Source organism: Rhinopithecus bieti, unplaced genomic scaffold (genome assembly GCF_001698545.2).
Source record: "Rhinopithecus bieti isolate Rb0 unplaced genomic scaffold, ASM169854v2 scaffold_7683, whole genome shotgun sequence".
Taxonomy (NCBI): domain Eukaryota; kingdom Metazoa; phylum Chordata; class Mammalia; order Primates; family Cercopithecidae; genus Rhinopithecus; species Rhinopithecus bieti.
In genome coordinates, this window is record NW_016805834.1 from 3,216,020 (window position 1) to 3,231,689 (window position 15,670).

The 15,670-nt window shown below is 41.0% G+C and overlaps 1 protein-coding gene across 1 annotated transcript in view; it reads left to right on the forward strand.

Moving 5' to 3' along the window:
• Positions 1 to 15,670, forward strand: part of LOC108530765 (staphylococcal nuclease domain-containing protein 1-like) — a 284,868-nt gene that overhangs the window by 33,542 nt on the left and 235,656 nt on the right. Inside the window, exons 2-5 of the mRNA XM_017873813.1 lie at positions 461 to 610; positions 8,660 to 8,780; positions 12,824 to 12,902; positions 15,110 to 15,270. Coding sequence (XP_017729302.1) covers positions 461 to 610; positions 8,660 to 8,780; positions 12,824 to 12,902; positions 15,110 to 15,270 — 511 coding nt within the window. The remainder of the gene's footprint in view (positions 1 to 460; positions 611 to 8,659; positions 8,781 to 12,823; positions 12,903 to 15,109; positions 15,271 to 15,670) is intronic.

Consider the following 15,670-nt stretch of genomic DNA (forward strand, 5'->3'; position numbering starts at 1 on the left):
GTGCTGGGATTACAGGTGTAAGCCACTGTGCGTGGCCCCAGCTTCCCCTTTTCTTAAGCCTTTCATTGTTCGCTTCAATCTGAGAATGGAAAGTGTTGATGGAGATATTAATTCCTTAATAATTGGGAAGAATGCAAGAGGTGGTACTTGCTAGGATGAAATTATAGAGGTCATTAATCTGCATGTCTCACATGCCTTTTTACCCTGGTCTGTTTATTCTATGACTTTTCTATTGTTGGATTTCTGGGTTGATCATTTCAGAATTTGGCCCAAGGCTTTATGTAGGTATTTCTCTTATAAAATTAAAAACAATTCTGTTCATTTAGTCATTCAGCAGATGACTTTGCATGCCTTTGAAGTGCAAGTGCTATTTGAAATGTTGGGGGATACGGTGGTACACAACCTGCATTATGGTGATATGGCCTCTGGACCATTCATTTTCTTTCTTCCCCTTCCTTAGGTCCTCTCAGGATGTGCCATCATTGTACGAGGTCAACCGCGTGGTGGGCCTCCTCCTGAGCGGCAGATCAACCTTAGCAACATCCGTGCTGGAAATCTTGCCCGCCGGGCGGCCGCCACACAACCTGATGCAAAGGATACCCCTGATGAGGTAGGTGTTTCCTGAGGCCATCGTGAGCCTGTGGACTTAGGTAATAGCCCACTGTCTTCTGTGGCTGATGCCATTTTGATGTACTCTTTCTTTGTATTTTGAGTATTTTTATATCATAGAACTGCTGATTCTGGATGTGCCCACAAGCAACTTGTATCTGTTGTTTGTATGTTTACTACCTTTAGTGACAGTCGAAGTCTTAGAGCTTTTTCTTGTACCTTTTGCCATAGACTTAGATTTCTCGTGTTTTCACTACTACTTTTCTTAGAATAGGTTAGGAACATTTCCTGGGTAGCCTCAGGCATTTGAAATCACCATTGGTTATGGCAGAGCACTTTTATTAATTTATTTTTGAATTCTTCATTCATTTACATTGTTCAAAATGCAGAAGGATATATAGTGAAAAATCAAGTACTTCCCCTGAGACAGCTGATGTTACTAGGGTCTTGTGTCTCCTTCCAGAGATAGTTAAAACCTATATGATCAGATGCTTTCATTTTCATAAATGGTAGCATGCTATAAATGCTAAGCCCATATTTTATTATTTTGTTAAAGATTCTTTTTCTTTAAGGTTCAGAGGGTACCTTTGCATGTTTGTTACATGGGTATATTGTGTAATGTTTGGGATTGGGCTTCTAGTATATCCATCACCAAAATATTGAACATTGTATCCAATAGATACTCTTTTAATTCTCACCCCCCTCACTCCTTCTCTTTTGGAGTCCTCAGTGTCTATTATTTCTATCTTTATGTACATATGTACCCATTGTTTAGTTCCCACTTACAAAAGTGAGAACATGTGATGTTTGATTGTCTGCTTCTGAGTTGGTTCGCTTAGGATACTAGCCTCTAGCTCCATCCATGTTGCTGCAAAGGGCATGATTTCAGTCTTTTTATGGCTGCCCATACTTTATTACTGATCTGTTTTGTTTTGTTTCACAACAAGGTCTCTGTTGCCTAGGCTGGAGTGCAGTGCTGTAATCATGGCTCACCGTAGTCTTAACCTTCCAGGCTCAAGTGATCCTCCCACCTCAGCCTCCTGGGAGTAGCTGGGACTCCAGGCATGTGCTATCATACCTGGCTAATTTTTATTTTTATTTTTTTTTAGTAGAAACGAGGTCTCACTAGTTTGCCCAGCCTTGAGTTCCTGAATTCAAGCAATCCTTCTGCCTTGCCCTAAAGTACTAGGATTACAGGCTCGAGCCACTGTGCCTGGCCTGTTACAGATTCTTAATCTGGGATCCATGCACCTCTGAAGGCATATACTAATCCTATGAAATTGCAAAATTTTGTGTAAACATGAATTGTTTTAGAGAGGGAGTTTTAAAAATCAGTTTCTTAAGGGAGCTTGTGCCTCAAAAGTAGTTAAGAACCATTGTTTTATGGTGATTTGAGAACCTTGTGTGCCTGTGTCCCATCATCTCCTCCATCCTTCCCCCACACCCCTCAGCCTCTAATGCCCGACCCCCTTGCCTTCTTTGTGGTCTGCCTTTGACCCCTTAAGTTTCTGCTCTTCAGCAGCTGGTATGCGTACCAATTTTGCATTGTTTAGTCTTTTTGGCTTCTATACTTTGAAACATTGGTGCTTTGCTATCCTTTAGCAATGCTTTGGCTATCAGAAATGAAATTTCTGGGCTGGCCGTGGTGGCTCATACCTGTAATCCAAGCACTTTGGGAGGCTGATTGGGGAGGATTGCTTGAGCCCAGGAGTTCAAGACCAGTCCTGACAACTGACAACATAGCAAGACCCCATCTCAAAAAAAAAAAAAAAAAAAAAAATTAGCCGGGCATGGTGGTGCACATCTGTAGTCTCAGGTAATTGGGAGGTGGAGGTGAAAGGATCACTTGAACCTGGGAGTTCAAGTCTGCAATGCATCATGGTTGTGCCACTGCACTGCAGCCTGGGTGACAGTGTAAGACCCTGTCTCACAAAAAATTAAAAAAAAAAAAAAAAGCAAAATTTCTGGATTTTAAGTATTTGTCCTTTGCCCCAACTTGATGATGTTGGGCAAGTTGGTACCCCAGCTTTTGTGTGCTATTCCCTGCCAGGGAGGTAAAGAAGAAAAAGCAAGAGTTCATGTGGATCTTTTGTTAACATTTAAGGAAAGCATTCAGTTTTTAAAATTATAATAAAGGGCATTTTGTTTTAATTAAGAAGTTAGTGAAGCAATGATATAGATAATGGAGATAGAGAAAAACTCCCATAATTCTGCTACCAATAGCAGTCAGACTAAATAGATTAAAATAAATTTAAGTAGATTAAAATCAGTTCTTTTTCATTGGTCCTCCATCAGGGACCACAAATATTGAGAATATTAGTGTATACCTCAGGGTTGTTTAATGAGGATTAAACAAGATAACATGAAGTGCTTAGTGCATGCTTATAAAATACTTAATAAGTGTTAGTGTGGTAATCACTACTGCTGCTTGCTAATTTCTCTTACTATAGATACTCCTAGTACTATTAGATCAACCACTGAAGATTAAATGTGTTTCAGCATTTTTCGCATTTTGGGCATTAACAAATGAGTGAACCAACATTTCGAATAGTTTATTTTCCTATTGTGTAACAGCTTGATTGCTTCCAAGTGAAGAGTGTTGAACCCTTCTTGGAGCTGACCAAGTTCATTTGCCCAGAAGGAAGAAGTAGTGTAGCCTCTAAGAAAGAAGGGTTGGATTTTAATTTCCTGTTTTGTGGCTGAGAATCTTGGGCAGAGAAACACAAGGCCAGTTGGAACTTGTTCTAAAATATCATGACTGTGCCCGATGTTAACAGGACAGTGGAATCTTATCAGAACTATCCTAGGTGAAAAGATACTGTGTAATCTGATCCTAGCATTCTGTTATAGTTCCATATATTTATACAGTCTAGTGCTTTTTACCTCTCCCAGAGTAACTCAGTCTCACTGTTTCTCCTGGTAACTCTTCAAAGATCCCTGTGAGATGAAGTATTTAATAGCTGCAGATTTCATCTTTTCCTAGCCCATAGTCATCATTTCTCCTTCCTAATAATTCAGTGTCTCCTCACCCTGCTGTGATTTGGTTTTCTTCCTACTGTGCCCTCAAAGCTGCATCAACACAAGTTACCAGTAATGCCAACTGATTGAAAAACCTGATTTCCCTGCTTTCATTTTGACTCCCCCACCCCCCACCCCAATGCTGACATCTAGGCCTTTAACAAGGCCTAGAGATTGTGCCTCCTTAAAACCTCTCTTATCCATCCTTGACATTTGATTAATACTGCTATTCTTTGTTCATCTCTGATAGAGTGCTTGGATGTTGAAATAATAGTCTCTTTGCCCTCATTCTCCTTCCCTCTAATCCTTTCTCCATATGCTGTCAGATTTTTTTGAAACATGATTTTATTTTTTCCCAGACTCTTCAGTGGTTCCTCATATTCCAAGACACTTTAGTGATTCCTCATTACCTTTGTGACAAATCTAAATGCCTTAGCCTGGGTTACAAGCCCATTTGTGATTTGACTTTTAAACTACTCTTACTGAAACCCCTCTGGAATGCCAAGCCCCCACCATGCTGAAGAACTTAGGTCTTCTTCCAGGCTGGAGTCCTGCCTTCTGCCCTCAGCTCATGCTGCTCCTCCATCAGTAGTTCCTTCGCCACCTCTGTGGCTGATGAGCACCTGCTGGCTTTTAAGATTCAGCCACTTAAGAAATCACACCTGACATTTCCTTTCATCATCCCATCTTTGTGCTGTCATAGCATTCACAACATTTCATTGCATGTTTACAAGTTTATGTATCTTTCTTTACTGGATTGCAAGCTTTCCAAAGAAGAGAACCTTTCTCTCATCTCTGTCTTTGTGCCTAGCTGGTACCTGACACAATATAGGTAAGCAGTGAATAAACATTTAAGTGAATAATGAGGAAAAGAACCTGAGCATCTCCTTTTTGGAGGTTGAAAGATTGTGCAGTGTGGCACTACCCTTTCTCTCTGGCTTTCTATTTCTTTGGAGCATGTTTAGCTTTTTCACATTCAGGAATAATCAAGGATCTTATTGCTCATTTGCATCCCTTTGTATCACTGTCCCAAATATCTTCACGTGATTATTCTTTGCCTTCTGTCATGAAATCGTCGTTCAAAGAAACTCAGCTGTCTCCTAAGTCCTGTGGCAATGAAAGCAGCTCCACTGTATGCCCCAGCCATCCCTTCCCTGTTCCAAGCTAATCCCCAGTGTTGCCTAGCTACTCCAGGCAGCCTAGATACTGCATTGATGGGCACCATGGGAATTATATATTTATTTCCCACAGATTTATTGAGCTCCTGTTGTGGATAAAGTTGTTTATGGTTTCATGAGAAATATAGAAATGAATGTCACAACCTCTGAAGAACTTACTCATTTAACTAAACACCACCTATTCCACAAAACCTATTGAAATAAAAAAAAAATAAGAAATACTATCTTTAAAAAATAATAAAAGTGTCTGGGCGCAGTGGCTCATGCCTGTAATGCCAGCACTTTGGGAGTCTGAGGTGGGCGGATCACGAGGTCAGGAGTTTGAGACCAGCCTGGCCAACATGGTGAAACATTGTCCCTACTAAAAATACCAAAAAAATTAGCTGGACGTGGTGGCCTGTGCGTGTAATCCCAGCTACTTGGGAGGCTGAGGCAGGAGAATCGCTTGAACCCAGGAGGCAGAGGTTGCAGTGAGCCAATATTACACCATTGCACTCCAGCCTGGCAACAGAGTGAGACTCGTCTCAAAAATGAATGAATGAATGAATGAATAAATAAATAAATAAATAAATAAAACAAAATAAAAAAAGGTAAAAAATAAAAAAGTAAATATTTTGCTATTTTTGTTTGTTTGTTTTTGAGATGGAGTCTCACTTTGTCTCCCAGGCTGGAGTGCAGTGGTGCAATCTTGGCTCACTGCAACCTCCACCTCCCAGGTTCAAGTGATTCTCCTGTCTCAGCTTTCCAAGTAGATGGTATTACAGGTGTGTGGCAACATGCCTGGCTAATTTTTTTTTTTTTTTGTATTTTTAGTAGGGACGGGGTTTCACCATGTTGGCCAGGCTGGTCTCAAACACCTGACCTCAGGTGTCCTGCCTGTCTTGGCTTCCCAGAATGTTGGGATTACAGGCGTGAGCCTCCCAAAGTGCTGGGATTATAGGCCTGGCCATATTTTGCTATTATTAAAAAAAAAAAAAAAAAGAACTGTCACAATCCTGCATTCATTGGAGCTGTTGAGGACTGGGTTAGCTGGGGAAAGACGGCAGAGCAGGATTGTAAGTTACATATCCAGATGATACAGTGGGATGGTTGGAAGAGAAAGAGGGACAAAAAGTATTGAGTGTTGGGCCATGTACATAGTAAGTAGTTAAGGTTTTACATCGTGGGGTTTCATCTTGTCCTGGTAGTTTTAAGAGTCTGTCTGGTCAAAGAGAAGATTAGAATTAAAAGCTCAGTTTCATTGTGACAGCCTTGCTTGGGTCTGGAAGTGCTGAACAGGCTGCCAGATTGCCTGCAGTTGGGCATTCTAAAGGAAAGAGTAATTTTGAGTCTCAACTACTTAAAAGCCACTTGCTTCTTAGATAGGACTCTGGGGCATCATTTGAATAGACCACAGTTATTCTTCCTGTTAGACCATTCTGGCCCTTATTTGAATAAATGCTTTGAGCAAATTTCCTTATACCTGACTTTTAGAGTTGTTCTGCAAGCTTCTGTTAGGATAGACTTCTCCATCAGATAGCCCTCTGCCTGACTGTCCTTTGTGTGGATACATGGATAACACTGGCCTCACTTCCACAAGGGTTCTGTCCCAGAGCACTGTCTTGCCCTCGGGAGGAGTAATGTGATCAGTTGCTCTCCTGCATAGCTCTTGGAGTCTCTTGATTGCCTCTCTTCTTATCTAATATCTTGTCCAGTTATTGAATTTGCCCAACTCTGGACGGAACACAACTTGAGAAGGCTTATTTAGGAAAGGAAGATTGCAGAAACTAGGTTATTTTTTCTTACACAGTTAGGCATATGTCCTTTGCAAGACCTCCAGTGTGGTTTTCTCTTATTGACCAGTAACTAGCCAGCTGGAAAACATGAGGTCCTAAGGGGAAGATGTTTCTTCAGCGAGCCTTAAAAGTTTTTTAGAAAAGTTCTACCCGGTTGGTAGAAGTTGGAGGTTTCCCTGCAGGGGCTAGATATTTTCTTGTGAACTGACCCTTTGTAAGTGAGTTTTCACCAAAGTCTTGGCCTGCTTTAGGAGCACTGGTCTTGTCAGAGCTTTTGCAAGTATTTAGGAAAGCTGTATGTTACTGAATTTTAAATATTAATAACAGTACTCAGGACTACATCTTAAACTTATCTATAGCTTGGTGTGTTTTTAGAGTAAGTTGATCCCTAAGGTAATAAAAATGTGGGAGGCTTTGTTCATTGGTTCAATGCTGTTTCTGTGATGTGGTTGATAATTGGGATCATTTGTCAGTCAGACTGTTTGGTGACTGGTATCTGATTTTATTTTTGGAGATTGGGGCGGGGGTTAGAAGTGAGACATAAAATCAAGGTGAACTCGATATCGTCATTGAGTGAATTGCTCCTTTGTTGGCTGGTGCTTTGAAGAGAGGGCATGATGTGAGCGAGTATCCGTTCATTTTTGTGTCTTTAAGAACCCTTACTCAGAATCAGTTCTCTAGAATCTCATGATTTATGTTATGTAACAGTACTGTTTTTATAAATACCAGCCCAACAGGTTGGTGGACCTGCCACCTTTTGATTGGTTTCTGGTTTCTTAGAAGTCATATGGAAATTTTTCTTCTAGAAAAGCTTGTTGGGTGACTTCATGGAATAATTAGCATGGACCAAAGAGGTTAGCAGAGGCTTCCTTTCGGGCCACCAGTTTACTGTTTTGCCTTTACTGTGTGTAGCATGAGTTCTGTGGTTTGAAGAGATTATAATAGACAATGTATGCTATTGTGTATCACTTTTCCCTTTTATGTTTTGCTTTTTTTTTTTTTCAGCCTGTGAGTTCCTACTGATCATATGCTCCTTGAACACCTACCCCATCCCTCCCCATTTCGGCTCTAAGTGAACTTGGGACATTAAACCAGGTCCAGACTGTAAATTCAAGTGCCAGTGGCCACTGTGCCAATGGCTTCGGAGGAGAATCTCTGTTTGTCTGAACCATCCCAGGAGTGATAAGATGGGGAGGGGCAAAACCACCCCTTTGTGTATTATCTTGAGATGACATGGAGACTCTGCTTCCATTGTGTGGATGTGTGGCTCAGTCCTCGTGTCTGTGCATGGAACAGTGAGAGGAAGGAATCACCATTATCAAGGTGATCCTTTGTCAGGGGCTGTTACTGGTGTCCTCCCAAGGGTGTTGGGACCTGTAAAGGCTTTAGACTAGAGCAGAAGTAGAAGAGACATTTTGGGGGATATCTTCTTACTATTGCTGATCTTCGAAGAGGAGGGTGGAGATGACTTAAATAAGGCTCTTACTTGAGCAGGGGGTTCACTCTGAAATAAGAACACTCGAATCATGTCCCTCTTCCAACATGGCTTTAACTGGTTTCAGGGTAGTTTAATAGGCAGTGAAAGTGTTTTAGAAACTGGAAAGAGGCGGAGAAATGGAGGTGGCAGTTGTTATTTATGACTTCCCTCTGCCTAGGTGGGTTCCTGGAGCCTGGACTTCCCATTTGAAGGAGTGGGTTGATATATATACGGCATTTAGAGCAGTGGCTGGCACATGGTATGTGCTATAAAAGCATTGGCAAATGTTATTCACAAAGTAAGCTATAACTCTGAACAGACAGTGATAGGGAAAAAGTCCTGCTGCCAGTGTCTGGAAAACTCTGAGGCCTGTTTTTAATGCCTGTGCTAGTTAAACCGACTGCTGGACCCTCCTTTTTTATGAGCCCCCTAAGTGTGCCATCTGCATTGTGTGCATTTCATTTTTATATTCTCAAGGTCCAGTGCAGGGCCAGGACCATGGTAGGTACTCAGACATTTACTCAAACAATGAAGTTGCTTGAATGCTGATTGGCATCTGAAACTAGGCAGTTCTCATGTGACATATTTATTTTGTCTTTCAGCCCTGGGCATTTCCAGCTCGAGAGTTCCTTCGAAAGAAGCTGATTGGGAAGGAAGTCTGTTTCACGATAGAAAATAAGACTCCCCAGGGGCGAGAATATGGCATGATCTACCTTGGAAAAGGTGAGCTGCAGGGAAAGGACTCATTTCTCTCAAGTCTAAAGTTCCTTTAAAGATCAGTTTTCTTGTGGTGGAAGGCCAATGTGGGTTCTGGTGGAGGAAGCTCTAGGACAGTTGGCTGAAGGCGTAAATGGAAATGCTTTGGGCCCTGACCACATGGAATATATAGGTACAGAGGCACACCCTCAGTGTTCCTGTTCCTTGTGTACCCCTTTTCCTGCTTTCCTGGCTTGGTTTAGGTGCATGTAGTATGGAGTTGCATTCTTCCTCGTGTTAAGGCCATTAGCTCATGGAACTTAATGGCTCTGTGCTTCTAGGTCAGAATGCTAATTGAATTCGTATAGATTTCCTTTTGCATCTTCTATTTCTTTTATCTATCTTGTGGCTTTTCTTCTCTTGGGAACTCTTTCGGAAAGGAAGATTTGTTGAGGGCCTGTGGTTTTTTGCTGCCTACATGTTTTGTTATGGAATGGAAGGAACACAGATGTCGGAGTTGCATAGATGTAGGTTAGAATTCTGATTTCCTACCATGTGCCCTTACTTAACCCTTAACCTCTGTAAGCCCTTGTTTCTTCATTTGTAAGTTATCGGGAGAGTTGAAAGAGATAGTATAGGCCAGGTGCAGTGGCTCACACCTGTAATCCCAGCACTTTGGGAGCAAGGCAGGAGGATCTCTTGAACACAGGAGTTCGAGACCGGCCTGCGGCAACATGGTGAAACCCTGTTTCTATGGAAAAACTAGCTAGGCGTGGTGGTGCACGCCTGTAGTCCCAGCTACTGGGGAGGCTGAGGTGGGAGGATCACCTGAGTCTGGGAGGTCGAGTCTGTAGTAAGCCATGATCATGCCACTGCACTCTAGCCTGAGTGACTGAATGAGACCCTGGTCAAAAAACAAAAAAATAGACAGTATATGTAAAGGCACCTCACTCTGGATATTTGTGTGTGTGCATATTGTTTAGCTGGGCTGGATGGCTCATGGGATATTGGATGTTCTGGGCTTTTTGGATTAAGTAGTAATAGAATAAGATTGAGGAATGGAGTTGGAACAGAAATAGGACATTGAAAGAGGAATGTTCTCCAGAAAGCAGCCAGATGAACATGAAGTTATGTTCATTGAACTATTTGTGGAGCAGAGTTTTTTTTAAGTTTCCTGTGATTCTTGATTAGAAACCTTTGAGATAGCTCATGTAACAGAGTTGATTTGGATAATCTATTTGAGTTGGATAGTCAGTGCTAGCAATAAGCAGGGTAGAATGACAGTGCTAACAGTATTCTTCTAAGACTGTTTTAATGATAGAGGTCTTAGAAAATGAGTTGGGAATGACCTTGGAGGCATCTTGTTCAATTTCCTACCTAGTAGAGAAACACTTCTTTTAGCCTCCTGAAAACGGCTACCTGCTTCTTGTTTGAATGAGAAATTCTAGAAACATAAGGCCTCTTTTCAAAAGGGAAATAAGTAAATAAGTTTGCTTTTACCCATAATTATTATAATATAGTAAGAAATAAAATGCTTAAAGATAATTATTGAGTGGTTACTGGTTAGAAAGAATGTAAGAGGAAAAGAAGTGTATATCTTCAAAATGCAATTGTTCAAGGATTTCATTACCTAAAAAATTTCAATTCCCTAACAGCTGGTCAGTCTTCTGTTACCCCACAAGAGACCCTACTGGACCATAGATAATTGTGGGCACAGATATTTCTATAAGTAGATCACCCCTAAGAGTTCATTTTAATATCCTACCCCTAAGAGTTCATTTTAATGCCCTTGGTCTTCAACCAAAATGGCCAAATTGTTTAAGAGAAGCCGATTTTTTAAATTATCTGTAGAGTTGTTTTTTTAAAAGTTTGCTGTTTAAACTGACTCACATTACAAACTGGATATAATTTAATTTAGTGTGTTAACACATTAGTGTTTAGAATAAGAACTGGTACATAGTAGGTGATCAATAAATATGTCCTTAAATAATGATTGGAATTACCTATATCTTTACATTTTAAAGATAAAGGAATGGTTTAATGTTTAATATTTTCACTAAGGTATTTTAACTAATGCCAATTCTATTATAATGAAAGAAAACAGTGACTTAGATAATTAGCATTTGTGTATTTATTTTATTGCTACCCAGTTTTTTTATGATGGGAGAGAATGGTAAAATTTGAGACTTTGTGGTTAACCTAGAACTTACTAAAAAAAAGATGATTAGTCTTCTGACTTCTGAAGACAGTATAGTCACCCACCTGCTCTAAATACTGTCTCCAGATGTGACTTGGTCAAATTCAGAATTTGGTAAGTAAGAAGCAAGAATGAGATCCTTGGCCTACAAATTCCTGTTTCACTTTCCTATCTGCCACATTTCGTTGCCTCCGTTGAGGGTTCACCCCAGGGGAAGATACTTTTCTCCTTTTTGCAGGTGCATTCAGAACTCACTTTTTAGAATTGGGCATTTCAGAGTGGGCCATTTCAGCATGCTGTGTGCCAAGAAAATGTCTGGCTTATTGGGTGTGCTGTCGATAGGCTCATGTTGTGGTCACGCACCTTGTTTGTACCAGGGCTTCATTCTTTCCACCCCCAGATCTCCTGGCACTTCACTGCTCAGTTTTCCCTTCATCATTGAGTCTTTCCTTTTGACTTTTCACTCTTTGGGATTCCTGTTGCTTGGAAGAACCAATATAAAATTTACTAATATGTCTTTGGCTGGCCTCAGCAGTAACCTCAATGGAAAGGCTCAGGTGATCCACACTCACCCTCAGAACCTGAACCTTCTTTGTATAAATTTCTCAGTTCAACTTTTCTTGGTAGGAAAAGAGCCTTAAGATTTGCCCCTGCAGAAATTTGGGCGTGATAATGGCAAGGCAATTAGGTTGGGCTTGGGGGCAGTGTATGTACCCATTACTGCTTGCAGAAGTCGATGTGTAGTTTGCTGAATATAAATCTTACACAATTTTATTCTGTGCTGACATTACCTATCAGTTAGACTGCTGTGTTCCAGGTTATCTTGGAGCTTGTTCTCTGCCATATTAAAGATTTTTATGTGATTATTCCCTCATAGATGTCTTCCTTTATGGTTTTGGCCGACAAGTAGAGATTTAAGAGAAAACACTGAGCCTGAAAGCTTTTTCAATAGCATCGAACTACAATTAATGTTTCAAGTGCCTGGGTAGAACCTAATCAGATTGGGTTTTGTGTTTAACTTCATTTTTCTTGCTAGGTCTGATGGCTGCTTTGTGAGAGATGAGAAATCTAGCCAGTGTTCTCTCAGTATCTCTGTGAGAGCAAGAGAAAGTCTTTGTCAAATGTTGTAGCTTGTCTTGGTGTCCTCTTGAAGCAGAGAATAGGACATCCCTGAGAGGAATTGGACCTTCTGGCATAATGTGTGATAGGCAGCCCTAAATGAATCCATCTCTCTGATTGTACACGGTGAAGGGACTAACTTTTTCTAATTCTTACCATGCACTTGGCACTGTGCTTGGTGATTTACACACATTACATTACTATTTAATTCTCACAAGAACCCATCAAGGCAAGTGCTCTCCCCACTTTAGAGATGAGTAAATTAAGATGCTGGGAGAGCTTGTCGAAGCTATTAGGCAGCCAGATTTGTGTTCAGCTCCAGGCCTCTATTCCTCTAGTCACCACTTTATACTCTCTTGAGCTGCCAGCTGTGTGTGTCTTGCTTTCTTGTCTGTCCATCTCTTCCAGGGTTTCCTAGGATTGCCGTTTGGGCCGCGAAGAAGGTACAACGGAGAAGAGGGGTGAGAGAGAGAGCAAAGTCCGGGTGGGTCTGTGCCTTTGGCCCGAAAGATACACTGGAAAATTAAAAACAAAGTCCAGAGAAGAAGACTGATAGACCTTTGGGTCCTAGAGACTAGATATTATGGGAAAAGAGGTTTTCTGAAAAACCCAATGCTATATTGCTGCCTTGTCCATTTCTCTGGCAGCATTAGTCTCCTTTAGGAGCTAAGCGTGAAAGTAGTCCTATTTGTGCTCTGTTGCTGTTGGAGGCAGGTTTGAATCTTGTTTTTAAATCCCCCCTTTTCCTCCTCAGATACCAATGGGGAAAACATTGCAGAATCACTGGTTGCAGAGGGCTTAGCCACCCGGAGAGAAGGCATGAGAGCTAATAAGTAAGTATTCATTACTCCTCTGTCTCTCTGATTTACTTGAGATATCAAGGGAGGTTGGGTAGTCAGCTGTAAATTGGCTTTGCTGCATTTTTTTCATTCTTGCCCCCAGACATGGGTAACTGCAGGGGCTTTCACAGCTTCGAGGACATTCTTGCCCAGGTAGTATGGATTATTCTGAGCTAGGAAGTCACTCAGCATTCATTAATGGTGTTTGAAGTGTATGACTCTTTTAAACACAGCCTTTGAGATTAGGCAGTTCTATTCTTCATATTCATAAGAGTTAACAAGTCTTAGACCGTAGATACTCAGTTCCAGAGTATTTATCTGTCTATCTGGCCAGTCCCAAATATTTACTGAGCACTTACTATGTGCCAGGCAGTTTTCTAGGTACTGAGAATATAGTGTGAACAGACTGCTTCTGCTGACATTTTAATGGGGAGACAAGCAGTAAACAAGTAGATATACAATCAGTGCAAGGAGTAAGTACAGTCAAAATTAAGTGGGTGAATAAATAGAATACAAAGCAAAATCTGTTGTTTTGAATCTGGAGAAACTGACAAGGCCTCCCTTGTTCTGTTTTGAGAAAATTTATGTGTCTTCAAAGTCTTTCAAGTCCGTGTGGTTTATGTATCTGTAGTTGCTTAATAGGTAAAATGTATTTGTTTAGCCAATGTCAGTGTGAACCTGTTAGAAAGGGGTTGTGTGTATGTCAGGTTTATAGTACATATATCGTGTTCAAGTTCTCTAGTGTTGGCTCTCAGTAGGATGGATTGCGGCTGGCTTTCATTAACGCTTCAGTCTCTGAAAAGTGCTACATCTGTAATTTGGAGGCTATAATAATGCTGTTTTATATCATTAAGTCCCTGCTGTCTTATATGACTGTCATAGCTATAGGAAAGGCTTTAGAGAAACATTTGCATGAGGTATACCAATGATGAGGATGAGCAAAGGCAAATATGCGCCTTTCGCATTCTTTCTGCCTTCACAGACATAGGGGCCAGGTCTTTCACCATAGACTTCTATGGTCCTTTCTGACTGTGAGGAGACATTTGCTGGGCTCTATAATTGGGGTGTGCCAGTGGGAATTTGTTGAATTAAGATACTTGTTTTGGTGGTGTTTTTGGATGTATGCCAAATCTGTATCTTAAGGATAATTATTGGCTTGATTACCATTTCAGTATTTTTTGGGAATTCAGTTTGCAATTAGAATGAATAATAAAAAAAATCTTACAGCAGTATTGGACCATCTTAACAAATAAATCTCCCCTGGAATACCAGTCCTTTTTCCTCCAAAATTATTTTGACTTTAAGTCACTTTTTCCCAGTTTTGTGTTTGGTTCAATCTCTTATACTACATTTCTTCATCTAATTTTGACTGTGAATTTGGATCCCTAAGAGTGTGGTTGCCTTTTGGGGTAGGGAAGGGAAGAGAGGTGAAGACTTCTGGCTTGAGAAATTGGTAGGTCACCCTTGCTTAGGAATCCCTCTTGCTGAAGATGAGAAGAGATTCAGTTTATGCATACAGCACTGGGTGTCTGAGATTATGCAAAAGCCATGCAATTCCATGCTTCCTTTAGCTCAGATATAACAGAGAAAGAGGAGCCATTTCTAGCCTTTTTTAAAAAACTTGATTTGGTTTGTCTACTGATATTTTGGCTGCTCTAGTACATAGTTTGGTTTCTTGCCTGATGAAGGAGGAGGCTTCCATTTTCAAGCTGCTTTTGTCTAGCTTGCCTTATTGAATGTGTAAGTAGTTTGGGGGTAACATTATCTGTGATAGCAGTGTTCATTCCACATTCCTCAGCCTTGTTCTGTAAACTGAGAGAGAGAAAGAGTGATTCTTAGTCGGCTTCTCTGCACTACTGAGCTGTGCCTGGGATTCCGGTTCCTGAATCTGGGATGGTTAAATGAAGCTCTGAGCCACTAACTTGTTCTCTTCTCATTGGTGATGGTGGCAGTACTGAGAGTGTGTTCTTTAGATCGTCTCATTAAGTGCTCTTACTATTTAACCTTTTGTTTGAAGGGACAAGTCTGGAATCTAGAAATTGCAATCATGGTGATTTTCTGGTTATATCTTAAGCCATGGATCTGAAACAGACCTTTGGTGTCTTCAAGGGGTGAAGATGTTAAAGAAAATGTGTGTCAGAGAACCTCATATTTCTGTTTGTGAACTCACTAACCACTCTTGTTTATATTTTATGTCCCAGTCCTGAGCAGAACCGGCTTTCAGAATGTGAAGAACAAGCAAAGGCAGCCAAGAAAGGGATGTGGAGTGAGGGGAATGGTTCACATACTATTCGGGACCTCAAGTATACCATTGAAAACCCAAGGCACTTTGTGGACTCACACCACCAGAAGCCTGTTAATGGTGAGGCTGGCGGGAACAGACAGATACAACTCAGGGTGATTTCTTTCTGTTTGCACTCTTTGCTGCTTGAGGTTTGTAAAATCTAGTAAGCCTTTCTTATACTTATTTAGTATCCTTGGGAAATCCTTAAGGTTAAAACAGCACCTTAGTATTTCAGAACGGAATTTGGATTCAGTTCATGTGGGTCACATCGGATACTTCTGCAGAGGCTAGTCCTGTGCTGTTGCATGCAGGGTAGTAAATTGCTGGTGTTTTGCACATTGATTATGGTCTAGTCTCAAAAAGAAGGCTGCTTAAATAGCAACCCTGAAACTTAGAGGTAGCAACATGTTTTCTGTATACATCTAAACAGATCCAGTTACCCTTCGTTGGGGATTGATTCCAGGACCCTGCCCTGCTC